A 16332-nucleotide genomic window follows, 5' to 3' on the forward strand; every position below is an offset into this window, starting at 1 on the left:
AGGTTCTATACCTATGCAAACCCAAACTTACATACAAACTTATCCTTCAAATAAGTCAATCAGAGTTCAACACAGCAGTAACAACAAACTAACTTCATAATATAATTTAATTGTCTTAATACAAGAGTTCATATAAATTCATAGTTTTGGAGCACTAACTAGACATAAAAGAAAAGGTACAAATTACAACTAAAAGAGCAGGTTCTGAAGGTCCAACAAAAATGACCTGCTATCAAGCTATAAGCCTGAAAAGGATAAATAATGAGAGGGTGAGTTCAACAACTCAGTGAGTAGATAACGTTCAATATACACACACGAGGTAATACAACAATGAGAAATATATATACAAGTATGGCTCTAGGTTCTTATAGGAAGGTTTCTCAAATAGGCCATAACAAGAATATCAGAAGGTAAAGCTCGTCAGAAAATCAAAATGCAATGAGCATAAGGTTCCGTACTGTGGGATGATCAGTCCACACAGGTTGGTGACTCCCCCGACCAACTAGGGTTCAGATACGATGTACACAAAGACTAACACTATCCTGTTAGCATGAGTATTATGACTGACATACCATAGGTTCATAATCATAATCAAACAGACATATTCATATCTCAAGGCTCAACTCATGATATCAATCAAATGAGGAGCTATCAATTCAGAAGTCAATTCAAAATATATATTGGTTCATATCAAGAATTCAGATTCAACAATTGATCATGCTTTATTATAACAAGGATAATAATCAACATATATATTATCAAGAAGCATGATCCAATTCATATTAACAAATCAAATATTTATAATATTTCTCATGCATATGGAAAATTATCCACTCACCTGACTCGAAAGCAAACAGAACTTAAAGCCGATACCGAAGGAAATCCTACTGACATCCCGCCGGTAGAATATCAAGATTATCTAAATACAAAGGAGACATATTCAAGAATGACTCAAAAGAATATATAACCTATTTAATACACTTATCTAAGGGTGTATTCCATAACCCTATATGTTTTTAGACTAAACTAGTTATTTTCCCAAAAACCCAAAATTTAACGGTTTTCCCGAAATTTAATCCATAATAAAACAAATAATAAATTGGTAATAATTCACTAAATAACCCTCAATTATTCATCAAACCAATCTGCAAAATTTAATATTACAGCTAGGGACCAATCTGTAATTTATCCTATTTTTAAGGGTCAAATTGTAACCTTTGTCAAATTGAAGGACCAAACTAAAATTGTCATAAATCCATGACTATACTGAAATTCTGACCATAATTAATCCTCATTTCTGTCCAGAATATCTCCTTATGCTCCAGGGACCATTCTGGAATTTTACCAATTTTTTAGGGTCAAATTGTAATTTTTGTCAAATTGGAGGACCAAATTGAAAGTGTTAAAATTTCATAATTATACAGGAATTCTGCCCTTAATTCATCTTTTATTCTGTTCAGAATCTCGGAATATGCTCCAGGGACCAATCTGTAATTTTCCAAAGTTTGGAGACTAAACTGTAATTTTCACAAATTAAGGGACCAAACTGAAATTTTGTCATCTTCAACCTCAAACCCAGAATTTTAACAGAAAACCTACTGTTCTCTTCAAATTTCTAACACAAATTCACCATTCAAACAAAATCATAACTCAAAATCATCATCTTTCAATTCAATCTCTCAAAATCAACCAAATAATCAAATATCCACAACAATTAACCCTATAACATTCAAATTAACTCATCAATCAAACCCGAAATACAAATTTTCAAAACCCTAACATTCATCAAAACTGAAATTAAAGTTCAATTAACATACATTTATACATTTAACAACCTAAATCTTACCTTTAAACTTATTTCTTCAACTCCTTTCTATTTTCCTTTTAATTTCCCTCTTTTCTCTTCTTCTTTCTCCCTTCTCTCTCACGGTTTGCTCTCTCAAAATATTCAGATCTCTTTTTTTTTCTTCTTTCTATTTATATTTATCATCTCTTTATTCAATTACTATTATACCCCTCATTCATTTATTCCTGCATCCAAGCCTTTTTCTATGTCTTTATATTCAAAACATTACACTTTTTATTCATAAGATCGATAAAACAATGGACTGGAAAAAAATATTTCTTTATGGCAAAAAAGTTATAAATACAAACCCAAGATCAGAATAGATTGGAAAAATATAATATTTTATAGCCTAAAAAAATGTTTTATAGTAAATCCAAACCCAAGCTTGGCCCATAGCTCGAGACCTAACAAAAGTCCAAACTGAGTTACACACGTGTGTGTGGCTTAAATCTAAAACCTATTTTACTTAGGTTCTTTCCTCTCTAGATACTTGAGGTGTCTTTTGGAATAAATTTAAAGTTCTCACATTTCCACTTTATAAACAACCAGAAAAGCTTGTTTTTTTTTTAGGTGCCTATTAACCATGGTTTTAATCAAATTTTTAATTGTTCCCCACATGAATGGAAATTGTTTGACCAATATAAAAGACTCAAAGATTCATAAAGATATATTGATTTGGTGGATCACATATCAGGACAAGTAGCTTTTATCTTTGAATATTTTTAGTAAAATACTATTGGATTTATTTGTCTAAATAGAAAACATGATCTCTTGAACTATTTTAGCCTTTTATATAAACTAAGACAATAATATTCACATAATTCTCTATTTAGAGATTTTTTTTTGTTCTTACTTTTGTATTCATTTTGACCCTAAACAACTCTTGAATTCATTAGTGCTTCAGATAATTCAACCTTTCCTAAAACAAAATAAAAATAAAAATTCAGCCACACTTCTCACTCATATAGGTAATTTTTCATTAAGAGTATTTTGCTATAATTCACTTGGAATACTAAGATATGAAAATTATTAAGCACAACTCACCCTTTATCATGCTACATCTAACACCTTTTTTTCATCATAAAAATAAGTAGGAAATATTAATTTAATTTTCTAGTGCTATTAAGAATGTTATACGAGTTAATTTTCTTTTTGAAGCTAGATCTTAGGATTTCTAGTCAACAAGGTATGATTACCATCATTATACTATTTAATCTTTAAAGGCTTTAATCCCATTATTTTCAATGAATCATACACGAGCTCTTTCGACAATCCTTTAATTAGCAGATTTGCAATATTTTTCTTTGACTTTACATAGTTAATGGAAATAATACTATTTAAGAGCAATTATTTAATGGTATTATATTTATGATGTATATGTCTATAATCATCATTATACATACTACTTTATGCCCTTCCAATTATAGATTGGTTGTTATGATGAACATAAATTGTTGGCATTGGTTTTGACCAGCATAAAATATCTTTTAAGAAACTCTAAAGTCACCCAGCTTCCTTTCCAACTTTATTAAAACCAATAAACTATTATTTCATTGTAGATCTTGTGATACATGTTTGATTAGAGGATTTTCATGACACTGCTACTTCACCAAATATGAAACATATTCACTAGTGGATTTTGAATGCTTAGTGTCAGATATCCAATTAGCATCACTATACCTTTCTCGTACCACTTGGTAACTAGTATAATGTAACCCATAATCCAAAGGTGTATGTTAAAATTTGAATACTCTATCTATTGCTTTTCAATGATCCATACTTGAATTAACAATAAATCTACTAAGTTTGCTAACTAGCATGCAATATTTGGTCTTATGCAGTTCATGACGCACATCAAACTCCTAATTATTCAAGAATATTTCAATTGGTATTTCCTTTTTTTTTGAACATATGAACACTTATGTCTATTGGTTTTTTACTATGTTATTGTCACCCTTGGAAGATTAATCAAAAGTTTTCTTAACATAATAATAAGATTAGAACAATACCAATTCATAAGATGCCTTAGAATTTTTATACTTAATATAAAAATTGCAACGCATAAATTTTTCTTATCAAACTTATTAGTTAATATTTTCTTTGAATATTTGATCATGTAATCATTGTTGCCCAAAACAAGCATATTGTCTACATAGAGACATACAATGACATAACTTTTATTTGTGTTTTTTCACATGAACATATTTATCAACTTCATTGATTTTAAACTCATTTGAGAACATAATATTGCCAAATTTTTTATGTCATTGTTTAGGAGTTTGTTTCAAACCATATAATGGTTTAGTAAGCTTACAAACTTTCCTTTTCTAATCCATTAACAACAAACCTCTCGAGTTGTTTCATGTAAACCTCTTCATCAAGATCACCATTTAAAAAAGATGTACATACATCCATTTAATGTATTTTAAACTTGTTAATAATTGTGATATCTATTAACATTCACATGGAAGTTATTCTTGATACAAATAAATATGTGTCAAAATAGTCCGGATCTTTTTATTGTTTGAATCCTTTAATGACAAGTCTTATTTTATATTTATCAATAGTTTCATCAGCTTTTATTTTCATTTTAAAGATCTACTTATGTTCTAATAGTTTACTTCTGTATGGAAGATCAACTAGATCTCATATATAATTATTCATAATAAATTTTATTTTATTATTAACTATCTTCTTCTAATAGAAAGTTTCGGGGACAAGATATTGTTACAGAATAGGTTCGAAATTCATTTTAAAAATATAAGAGGACCAAACATATTGGTTGTTTTGCCCAGCCTAAGTTGGCATGTTGGTGGGTTATGCAAGGTAGATTAGGTGATGCCCGGTATGTTCAAATAAACGACATCTTCAATGATTTTATTTATTTTTACTTGCTAGTTCGTGGGCAACAATATCTCCTTACAGATGCAGTCTCCATTTGCTTTATCAGAGTTATCGGTGTTTGTTAATGATATCGTGTCTTCTGTGTGATTTTTCAAGGAAATGACATCCTGTTTTCTTTTCCTTTCCCTGTTAAAGCGTGGTAGACATTAATAAACATCTTCTTTACTCTTACATCATTATAATACCTGTTAACAGATGATCTGAGTATCACGAAGATCCTCTACACAGCCTAGGTGATCGATTTCATACCTTACTCCGCTTCTGACAAGGCATATAACAGCATTACTTTTTATATATCAGTAATTAGTAGCAGGAGGACCTCTTCTAGAGCACCAAAAATGAAATCTCACTTTTAACCCTGGCCGATCCAGATGTTCCTCTTCGTTCTGCATTTCTCACTAAAGATATTGGAAAGATGATTCTAATAATATCATGTGTTGTTTTTGTGTTTTCAGCAGTTGCAGTACCCTATTGTGTGTATTTTGGTATGTTTACAACTTTTTTCGCAAAGAGAGCCTAGTGATGCAATTGCTATAGAACATTGTTGGTTTGAGCAGGATGAAATCCAGGGGAAAAAAGTCCATTACCGCAGCAAGCCTGTATATTATCAATTTTTACAACTAGTTCTCATTTACTTAACAAACAGGTAAGCAATATCTAACCAAAAAGAAACGGATTGAATCTATACAGTGTAGCATTAGCAAGTTACATTATGCTCTCAACATATATATGCAATCATGTATTTACAAACTCAGATCATACAATTAGGTATGTAGCAGTTACACATGAAACTAATTTATTACTTCAGATGACAGCACTAGCGTGGAAAGAGTGCTTATTCATGGTATTCTAGAGGATGGATCTTCAAGGTTGATCCATGACTGAACTTCCATCTTCTTGGTTCTATCTAGTTGTTTCACAACCTCAAGTCGCTCAGCGGAGTATGAAGAAGGGATCTAATTACACAGTAAAGGAAAACAAGATCAGCGGAAATGGTAAAAGGAATAGGAAGATCTGCAGAAAGACATACCAAGAACGGCATATATTTCTTGATGGCTGCTAGAATAGCTGCATGACCTACAGCAGACACCTGGATATATAGGAAAAGAAGATTCAATCGATTCTTTCAACAATTATTAGATTTCTGCTTGTATAAACTGCACTTCTAACCTAAATAACAGAGTATCTTCATTAGGGTACATGGGTGCTTACAGGAAGCAGCATTAGTATTGTAACTGGGATTAGTGTTATAATGTCATTTAGCGTTCTCTTTAACTTCTTTCTTTCTCTTATTGTAACTTCGTGGCCATGAAATTGCTTTAAGAGTAGCTTCAGAGCACAACTGATGTCTACAACAAGCAATTGGGTTCCCATCCACAGATCCTTCAAAACAATTTGCTTTTCTATGTTAGCAATCCAGCATCCAAAAATGAAACCATGCTGTTCATTGAAAAGAGGTGCAGGACAATTGGGCTTACCGAGCTTGTAGATACCAATTTGACACTGTATTTTCTGAGTAAGCTCTCATGTGGAAGATTTGGTCTGGTGGCGGTGGTGCTGGAGGCTTCCACATGAGTTATTGCTTCTCTCTGGGCAGAGCAACTAGCCTGCTCTTAAAAGGCAAATGAATACCAAAGAAATCAGATACGAGGAACGTGGCCATCTTGCAACTGTCTAAGAATAAATTGGTGAAAGATGTCGAGTGCTAAATTTTGGATATCTCTTGATGTTTAAGAATCTTTAGCATTTAGTTCCGTATTGTACGTAAGTACATATGCATGCATGCATGCATAAACAGAAAAGTTGGTCTTTGTAGTAGCTATCAAATCTTCAGTACTTCTGTCATTTCTTTCCATTGTTCCAGACTAAAAATAATCAATACCTAGTTTGCTTTCCTTGAAACTCTAGGTATTTTCAACTCAAACTTCTACCTTGTAATTACTCAACACTCTAGTTTCATTGCAGAATCTATGTAGTTGGCAAACAATACCACCTATTTCTTCAACTGGTCAAGGATCGCAGTTAGCCATACCTTTCTCAGGTTAATGCTTTGTAGAGATTTTGTTGTCAGGCATCCCTTTAGTATTAACTCAGCTGGTCTCTGTTGCGCTTCTAATGTCACATATAAATTCTCATTTCCCTTTGTTCCTACAGGTAGCATGTGGTCAGAGGCACCTGCTTCTACAATCTTTAGTGGTTCACTGCAGAGAAAAACAGCATGTGCACAGTTATATTGAATTCCCATAAGTTGGTTCATGTCCAATTGCAATTAGGAAAGAGTTGAAAGTAAAACAAACAGCATACCAAGATCTATCATAAACTGCCCAGTAGTCTTCCAGACAGATAGTTAACAGACTTTGACTGAAAAATTGAGAGAACAGGTCAACAATCAATTGGTCAATGAAGCAGATCAAGTATTTTAATAGAATAACTTAATAGTGGAAGTAGAAATATTGTTTACAACCTTCGGAGCAAGAAAGCTAGCAATTCTGCATCTAAGGGCTGTTGAGCTGAACGGCTGAAGTGAGCAAAACCAGAGAAAACATCATAACAAACAGTAAATACAGTAGATAGAATTATCTCTTTCTCTGCTTGAATTGTGTGCTGTTTGGACCTTTCCCTTTCTTGATTGCTTAAAAAAGAGCATGCAGCATAAAAATCAAGCCATCCTATTTCATCACTTACGACCTAGAAGGATGTTTTACATATATTAGAGAGCTTCTCATTTCTTTGTTTCCAATAAAACTACAATTAAAATTACCTCCATGAAACATTGATATGTTGACACAGAAGCAAGTTCAGGGTAAACAAAAAGGCAGCCACACTCCAAATAACTGCAGGTAAAGAATGTGACCTCTTACTCAGTTTGTATACACAAATTGAACATTCAGTTTTCAGAAGTTACCTGAGGAAGTCCAGAACAAGCTCATCAAGATCCTTAATGCCCATTCTTGACAAGAATAATCTAGTCTTTCTTCCCAGATATGCAAAAAGCCCCAGAGTGGCCAAACTATCTGCACGAGCCTGTTATAATATTATAATTAAGAGCCATTATTCAAATTCCAGAGAAATGCAACTTTACTTGACAATCTCACCACCGGTACCCAAATTTACTTAAACAGTTAGAAATTCTAAGTTTATATAAAAGTTACCTAATAACAGGACAACAGTATTTTGTTACACCAGATGTGTTATTATAAAAGTCAGGATTTGAGTGAGAACAACATATTGATGCGTCTAAAATCCATCTATTGACGATGACTTAACTTTCTGTCAGGGAAAAACTCCTGCTAAATATGTGCTAATACTATGACTGTTTTTTAAAAACTTCAAAGATATTTGGTCATGCAGGAACTGACCCTCTTTCCTGTGCCTCTTAAATCAATTTCTTTGCTGAGTGCCAATGAAAGTTTTTGCTGCGCCAACCCAATCCAGAGCTCTAGTTCTTCAGTTTTATTGCACGGGAAAACCTTTGCACCAAAATGGGACAAGAAATCAAGTTCAAATCCTGCCTCGGTTGCTAGTTTGTGTAATTTGTCCACTTCAACAATACTATGTGAAAGATCCATGAGCTCTATTAATACATCCTCTAGTGACAACGTGAATAATGGACAGCAAATTCTTTCACTGCCCAATTTTCCAACAGCCGCACAGCAGCTTATTGCTACAATAATCCCTGCAACACCACTGAATATATATGTCTATAGGCTAAATCATAATTCAAGAACTAAAGGTAAATTGCAATGACATGAAGCAGCGGATTAAACGAACAAACCTTCCAGCATATTCTACAGACCACTGTTTCAGCGAAGGAGCAAAAAATCCTGCTATATGAGGCAATTCCACCACTTTAAACCACTGTACTAATTCTGGATGCTTCATGTTCAATTGGTTTTCTATGTACTCGCCTAGCAAGTTTATCTTCGGGGTAAAGCTGGACCTAATGAAAAGTAAAAGCATCAAACTAGATGATATATGGACCACGAATATTTGAACCATGGAAGAAATAGAAAGAGTATAATCAGCAGACACAGAATGCATCTCGGATGAGGTTTAAACTACCAGTTTGTCTTAATGCCAAACATCCAAGAAATGGAATCAAATCTCTTATAGAGTTATACCAAGCTAAAACATCATGTACAAGCATTACTTTGGGTTTAAATAAACCCCCTCTACATCCGTTGCCATAAGTTCTTTGGTTAAGGAATTGTAATTACCATGAACATATGTACTTACACATAAGAATTACTTACATTTCTTTAACTGGAGATGGGTTGTGACGATCATGAGAAAGCAAAATCTCTACTTCAATTGCCGTTTTCAGCAAAGCATAAACAGCTACCTGACAGCCATATTAGTCAACGATTCTTGTTTGAAATTTTATGTTTTCTACATTCATAAAGAGGGTTCCACCGCTAAACAATTAAATTATCTCTGAGTGTTCAAGTGCAGAACAACATATGAGCACAATATTTGAATTAAATGACCAATTATGATTATAGAAACAATGATCTTAATCACAAGCAACAATGAATTAATCTAACTTTTTTCAGGTTATATAACAAAAAAAAAAAAAAAAAAAGAAGCATATTGCTAATGCATTAGTTTGGTTTGTCTATACCTGATATGCCAAACGTTTATGCCATATATGGACATCCTTCCCATTCCATGCCATTGCAAGTTCTGGACCACTTCCTGCCAGTTCAAGGGACTCAACTGCTTGGGAAAAGCTTGTTGCAGACTCATGCAGTACCCACACAAGACAATTTATTCGAGTTAACTCCATGTTTTTATCATCAGGTCTACTCACAACAGCCTCATTCACGTCATTAATTTCTCCAGTAGAAGCAGAAGAAGACATGGAAGATAACACCTTCAAAGAAATGTACCGGGAAGTATAACGTGCAAACACAAATCCAAGTGAAATGCTATTCTTCGAAAAGAAAGAAACCCCATGTTCCATCCCATTAAATTTTGAAAAGTTTGGAGCATCAGCCTTGATCCTTCTTTTGCATTTTGATCCAGAAGACTTCCTGTGACCTCAAAAGGACAGCCAATCAATAATGAAATATTCTTCCCTCCAGTTCAGACAAGCATTCAAATGGCAAATTTAACATGGACATATAATCCTCATTATTGAACACATTGTTACATAAGTTCATAAAATTGTTGGATACCAATAATGAAACCCAACAAAACAAGTGTCTAGAAATCCTCAAGCTGGAGGAATTAAATTGAATAGAATCTTTACTCTCTTCTATGTAACTTCAATACAATTTCCTAATTTTGATAAATAATTTTATATAGCCCGGGTGTTTTCATTAGCCCCATCAACTGAACAGAGCCTGCAATCTATATTATTCCTCCATTCTTATTTTCAACAATCCAGACCCCATCTTGCAGAAGTCAATAAATATTGTTGGTGGAAAGTAAGTTGTTATCCACTCAGAGCCTTGCTAGAGGTCCATACTACATTTATACAAAGCAGAAATGTCCCAGAAGGTAAGTTCAAACGTCAAGCTTGGTCATGAATGATTAAAAACTACACCTAATTTCTGCTCTCTTAGTTGTTTCCAGTTTAGTCCAAGCATAAACAGTGTATTCTTGGGCAATCAAGAATTAATCTTTATGAGGCAGAAGAATATAATAAGAGCAAAAGAAGTTTAGATCTGTAGTTTACATAAACACGATTCAATCCAGTTCCAAGACTATATATAGTAATGCAGCACAGACATACTCAAAAATGGAAAATGCACAAGAATCACTTCATAGATGCCTGCCATAACTACATCTTTAACTTCACCGCTATCTCCTTTACTCCATGTATAATCATATCACTTGTAGGCAAGTCACAAGCGGGTAACAAAGACATTTAGAAATGCGTGGATACGCCTATGTCTATTGCATGTAAGCATTAGATAGGAGGAACTTACGAGAAGTAGAATGAGTTGTTAAGTTGCAGAGACCAATGGCAAGCCATGGAAGAAGGAGGAGAGAGAATAGAAAATGTGGAGCATCGAGTTTTTATACAAGGGGAGTGCCCTTAGCGATGCCTTCGAGGAAGAGAGAGAGAGTGAGAGTTTTTTTTTTTTTTTTTGTAGTTACAAGGTAGGAGGATGTAGCTTAGGGTTTACCTCCCGCCAGCAGCTACACCTTTCAAGTTTTTTTGGACTGCTAGGAAATACTGGATTCATTTGACTACCATTGCTTGTTTGGTATTGTGGTAATTGTTGTAATTATAATTTAAAAAAAGTTATTTTATAAAAAATATTTTTAATTAAAATTGGTTTGAAAAAATAGAAGTTTTGTTAAAACTGTGGTTGAAATTAAGATTAAAAAAAAAATAATTTAATGTATTTGGTTAAAAATGCTTTTGAAATTGAGGTTATAAAATAATTTTAAAAAATATATATTAATATTGATGGTTTTAAATTTAAATATTGTAGAATTAATTACTCCTATTACATTATGAAATAAATAATACTTTATATAAAATATTTTTTATTATTTCATTAAATTATTTATAATTCTATTACGTACAAAATTCATCCGATAAGAACTACAGTTTTCATAATTTTTTGAACATGTAATAAAATTAGATAAAATATTATCAGGTATAAAATTGATATTATAGTGCGAGTGAATTTAATTCACTCTAAATATTGTTCACATCACAGTGCGAGTGAATTTAATTCACTATAAACTAGTTTTTTTTATTTAAAAAAAACTGTTAATAAAATTAACACACTGAAAAAAAAAATTGTTCACGTGAACAGTGCAAGGGAATTGCACTGTTCATTGTTTTTTAAGTGAACAGTGCAATTCTCTTGCATTGTTCATATGATCAGTGTATCAATGTACACTGTTCATGCTAATTGTACTATTCAATGAACAGTGCAATTAACATGCGAAAAACAGGAATTCCTTACTTTTTATTACTTGCATTTTGGACACAAAAATTATATAGGATCCATGAACAATAAATCATTTTTTTTCATTATCAAATGACTGTAAATTCTATTTTAATTGCAGCCACGTAAACAAATGGCAACGTAATAATCCTGACCAAGTTTTTTTTTTTTTGGCTGCACTGGCATTTTATATTTCTATCATCTGCACGGAAAATGGATAGCATCATCTTTGAACCAAGACAAGTAAGGAATAGGTGGCTTCACCGTATTCTTTTTTCGATCGAATGTCGATGAATGACGATCACATTGAGTCACAATTGACCGAATGTCGGACAATGTCTGGTGAGTGCAACTGAATGTAGTCATCGGCAACTAACATATTGTCAAATGTAAATAGCATTCAGTTGGCACTTGGCGGGCAATTCTTTAAGATCATCATAGCATTTGACTGAATGTGAATCTATAATTGCAAACAGCACTGAAGAATAAACATGGGGTTTTAGGGGAAAGAGGAAAAGAGCTCTTAAGAACTTGACCCTAATAAATCCCAAAGATTTTGGATTAAGTGAATGTATCTGATAGAACCAACCGAAACAATGCAAAACAAAATAATTCTAATGTCCTGTTTAGATAACGCAGGATCAGCAAAAGCTGTTAGCAAACTGTGAATGATCAACACAGCAGTTGGTTACAAAAATTTATGCATCCCTATCTAGGTCCTCAAAAGTGTTTGAATCAAACCCTGTAACGGTTGGATATCTTCGCTTCATTCGCTGTCTTTGATCATAATGAAACGTACATCAGTCAAATGAAAAAGAAAATGAAAATGCCCATTGACTCAGTTTGAACCGCAAAAGCTTTTCCAACTTTGTGATACCCTCTTCTTCATCCTTTAGTTCCAGATCGTATAGCCACTAGTTCCAGATCAGTTATTAATTCTCTCATTGGGTTTTTCACCTGGAGCATCTATCTCAGAAACCTTTCCAAACCCAAGTTCTGACATGTCTTGCTTAGCCATCAAGTTTCTGCAGGATAACAATGAAATGTTCTAGGTTATGTGAGACCTCTCCACGAACAAACTTGAAAACAAATGTTGAATGGCTATGACTTGAATATGATAGATCAGCCAACATTAATCCAGGATGGCCACAGTTTTCGTTTACACAGTTTCTTCATCTGCCTCTGAAAACATAGCTGTCTGAGCAGTAATTGCTCAACTTTCTAGGATTTGATTATGATATCAAACAACAACGATTTTTGTTTCACTACTCTTATCATGCAGAATGCACACAACATTCTAGCACAGAAATTTGCTCACAACAAAAATCATTGTAAATGCCAAATTTTAATAGGGAAGATCATGCCAAATGCACACAAAAAAAAGGTTGTAATTTAATTCAACCAAGGCATAAATGTATTCAGGGTTTAATAAAGTGGCACCTTTTCCTTAAATGAATCCTTTGCCATTATCTTTCCCAGAAGAGTTTGAACAAACTACTTTTCCAGAAGAATTTGAATAAACTACTACCAGTTATCTTTATTTAATTTTACATTTTAACACAGCAAATAGTTTTCCTTTTTAATTATATAGGCTTTCAGTATTCGCTGATTTTAGCTTTCTGCTTCCTGGATTTAGGATGTAGCAGTTGTTATGTGCTTTTCTTTTACAAGTCAAGACAGATTGCATCACAACCAGGATTTCCTATAACCATGTAGAGAAGTTGTGCAAAACTATGGCAACACTACCTACCACATGGAGTTTATGCAATTTTCATTGCTAAAGAATATGAACATTTATCGTAACAGTCATTCACTTAAACAAAACACTACATAATTCAGGCAGGTATCAGCATGGACAACACCCCCCCCCCCCCCCCCCCCACACACACACACACACACCAACCCTCACTAGATATGCTTCTTTTGGGTTTTCAGAAATTAACCACAATCAGAAAGAAACTAGATGCAAAAGAACAAATTACAGCAAAGGATAGTAGAGAAATCCAGCAGACTTACTTTTCCATACGACATTCCAGGTACTTTTTGGAGAAAAGTCTACATTTTTCAGATTGGTGACCAGAAGATTTGAGACAATTGAGGTAATCTTTCTTCTCCTGAAACAAACCCATTATAAAAGCTAAGGAACCAACAAGAAATTAAAAAGATTACAGAAATATTTCATTGTAAATTCACAAAACTAGCAAAAACTAAAATTTTAGAAGTAGGAGACTCAAAAGAAACAGCACCAAGTCACATTCATGCATGTGGTCCAAGGGGAAGATGCCCTTTTCTGGCGGTACTGGTCTCAATCCTCTATTTCCACCAAATGCACCACCTGCGGATATGTTTTGAAAACATAAAGGACTCATGAAATATGCACATGAAAAATGTTCAATTTTTTTCTCTCACAGGTAATCAAAATTAGAGGATTATGCAATGTCAATTCGTTTAAAAATGGATTGGTCCCCAGAAGAGAACAGTGCATGACACTAAGATAACACAAGGAGACTATTCATATTCTAAGATCAACAAATTGATACTTCAGTGAAAGAAGTAAACAACCGCAGCTTTCCTTCCACTTGAAAAGCTGCAACCCCTCATCGTGCATTTTTACATGATTTTCCATACAAATTGCACCGAGATGTAAAGTCCCATGATGTAGTTATGCACTTGCACAACCAATCATAGAACCATGCCACAATGGTTTATCTCTAGAAATTTGAAATCTTAACCTATAAAAATTACAACTTGAAAAATGTCTTGTTAAGAGACATTTTCAAAAACTGATTGTTATTTCAACAAAAGAGCCAGCAATAACATCGTCAAACATATGCAGTGACTGGTGACTAGTAGTATCTCAGAATATAAAAGATAGCTGGCATGTATCGCCCTATCATTCTCCTTCAGCGATTCTGCAAAATTTTCTTCTTCTTCTTCTTCTTCTTCTTCTTTTCCAGTTTCAGTCTTTATAGGGTAAAACGCACAAAGAGTAAAAGGAACAAAAAAGTAATTACTTGACTGTTTCAGTACAAAGTTGGAGATCAAGAGAAAAACCACCCCCATCATCTTCAATTCATTATATTAGAGACAAAAGAAAGAGAGATTGTACCTGCACTCATTTCAAGTGTCTTTGATTCTTGAGCTGCTGTCCTTCTCTATTTTAGCTTACCTACGCTATCATTGAGTTATTTACTTAACCCTAATGGAAAGAAAAACTCAAAAATCGAATCGGGTTATTGGTATGTGTGTGCGAAGGCGACTGCTGCTATCGGCTATCCGCGCAGCCTCTTTGGTTGTTGTCCACACTGGTAGTTGGTTGGGTTGCTGTATGCGTGCGCGAAGGCGACCGCTGCTATCGGCTTGTTTTGTTTTTTTTTTTGTTACTTCACTTAATTATCTCTAACTTTTATTAAAACTCATTACTTGATATTTACGAAGATTTTAGTATGTAGATTTGAATAATAACACTTTTTTTGAGTTTTTCTTCTAAAACGATGATGAATATCCATAGAGTAATTTAGCAACATTAACTATAATTAAATCTGGTCAGTTTTTACTGTATAAATTATAGTAAAAGGTTGATACCTTTTAATTATAGGGTTTTTTTATTTTTTAATTAATTTTTTTGTTTAATTTAGTTTGTTAATTGTATTTTTTTTTAATTTAGTTATCACATTTTTATTACACGGATTTTAGATTTGATGGGTTAACCTGGTTTGACGGGCTAATCCAATTAATTCAGATTTTTTCTAATTTGTTTTTTTTTCAATTTCCTAATGCCTCTAAGTTATAGGATTTTTTCTTGTTTTTTTTAATTAATTTTTTTTGTTTAATTTAGTTTGTTAATATTAAATTTTTTTCTATTTAGTTATTATATTCTCATGACACGGATCCCAGGTTTGATGAGTTAACCTGATTTGACGGGTTAACCCAGTTGATTCAATTTTTTTTTTCTTAATTAGTTTTTTTCTTCCAAATTCCTTATGCCTTTAAGTTATAGATTTTTTTTTTGCTTTTTTATTTTTAATTAATTTTTTTGTTTAATTTAGTTTGTTAATATTAATTTTTTTTTCTATTTAGTTATCACACTTTCATGACACGAATCTCAGGTTTTACGGGTTAACCCGGTTGATTCATATTTTTTTTCTTTTTTTAATTTGTTTTTTTCTTCCAATTTTATCTTTTAATATCGATTTGATTGAAAATTAAATTTTATGATTTTTTTTGTTTACTTTTCATTAGATTATCATGATCTTATGAGGGGATTTTACTGTACCCCTCCTCGCAAAGCACTATTCATTAGAATAGTGCTTTGCTTTTTTTTTTCTTTGTTATTTCTTTTTCAATTAATTTTTTTTGTTTAATTTCATTCTTTAATATTTAATTTTTTTATATTTAATTTTCACACTTTCATGACATGACCTTACAGCCAGACTCACATTCAAGGCTCTTGGGTTTCATATTGCAGCCAGATCTAAGGCTCTTGAGTTTGGCGTTGCAGTCAGACCCACTTAAGCTTGGGTTATGCAAGTTTAATATTATTATTATTTTTATTATAATGAATATTGCTAATATAATAATTAATAAATTTGAAAAAAATATTATTAGTTATTAGTTTTTTTCTTTTTTCTTTCTTTTTAATTAATCTTTTTTTTTGTTTAATTTGGTTCC

The 16332-nt window shown here is 32.7% G+C and overlaps 2 protein-coding genes across 9 annotated transcripts; both read right to left on the bottom strand.

The window, feature by feature from the left end:
• Positions 1-5408: 5408 nt before the first annotated feature.
• LOC18094774 (uncharacterized) lies at positions 5409-10872 on the bottom strand. Of its 8 annotated transcripts, none has more exons than XM_024606982.2 (14): positions 10684-10872; positions 9372-9783; positions 9004-9092; positions 8526-8690; positions 8110-8437; positions 7656-7764; positions 7512-7584; positions 7215-7268; positions 7055-7111; positions 6783-6951; positions 6229-6357; positions 5963-6133; positions 5781-5840; positions 5409-5706 (listed from the first exon to the last, which is right to left on the bottom strand). In XM_024606982.2, the coding sequence occupies exons 1-14, from the start codon at positions 10728-10730 to the stop codon at positions 5590-5592; spliced, it is 1980 nt and encodes a 659-aa protein (XP_024462750.2). In that variant the 5' UTR covers positions 10731-10872; the 3' UTR covers positions 5409-5589. The 8 variants fall into 8 exon arrangements, with proteins under 8 accessions (XP_024462750.2, XP_024462748.2, XP_024462738.2 ...); XM_024606980.2 differs by having other exon boundaries at positions 7215-7438; positions 7656-7774; positions 8526-8684; positions 10684-10871; XM_024606970.2 differs by having other exon boundaries at positions 7215-7438; positions 7656-7774; positions 10684-10871.
• A 1320-nt stretch (positions 10873-12192) lies between these two features.
• LOC7475088 (uncharacterized) lies at positions 12193-15051 on the bottom strand. The gene is made up of 4 exons (XM_002299691.4): positions 14771-15051; positions 13908-13996; positions 13678-13775; positions 12193-12686 (listed from the first exon to the last, which is right to left on the bottom strand). Exons 1-4 carry the CDS (start codon positions 14778-14780, stop codon positions 12587-12589), a joined length of 297 nt encoding a protein of 98 aa, XP_002299727.1. The 5' UTR covers positions 14781-15051; the 3' UTR covers positions 12193-12586.
• Positions 15052-16332: the final 1281 nt, after the last annotated feature.

Source organism: Populus trichocarpa, chromosome 1, assembly GCF_000002775.5.
Source record: "Populus trichocarpa isolate Nisqually-1 chromosome 1, P.trichocarpa_v4.1, whole genome shotgun sequence".
Taxonomy (NCBI): Eukaryota; Viridiplantae; Streptophyta; class Magnoliopsida; order Malpighiales; family Salicaceae; genus Populus; species Populus trichocarpa.

Coding starts and splice junctions, on each gene's coding strand:
- LOC7475088 (XM_002299691.4), bottom strand. Junction 13,776..13,907: donor ACATGCATGAATGTGACTTG/GTGCTGTTTCTT, acceptor GGTTTGTTTCAG/GAGAAGAAAGATTACCTCAA. Junction 12,687..13,677: donor CTGGAATGTCGTATGGAAAA/GTAAGTCTGCTG, acceptor GTTATCCTGCAG/AAACTTGATGGCTAAGCAAG.
- LOC18094774 (XM_024606970.2), bottom strand. CDS start 10,730: ATGGCTTGCCATTGGTCTCTGCAACTTAACAACTCATTCTACTTCTC. Junction 9,093..9,371: donor ATAAACGTTTGGCATATCAG/GTATAGACAAAC, acceptor TATGGCTGTCAG/GTAGCTGTTTATGCTTTGCT. Junction 8,691..9,003: donor CCATCTCCAGTTAAAGAAAT/GTAAGTAATTCT, acceptor ACTTTTCATTAG/GTCCAGCTTTACCCCGAAGA.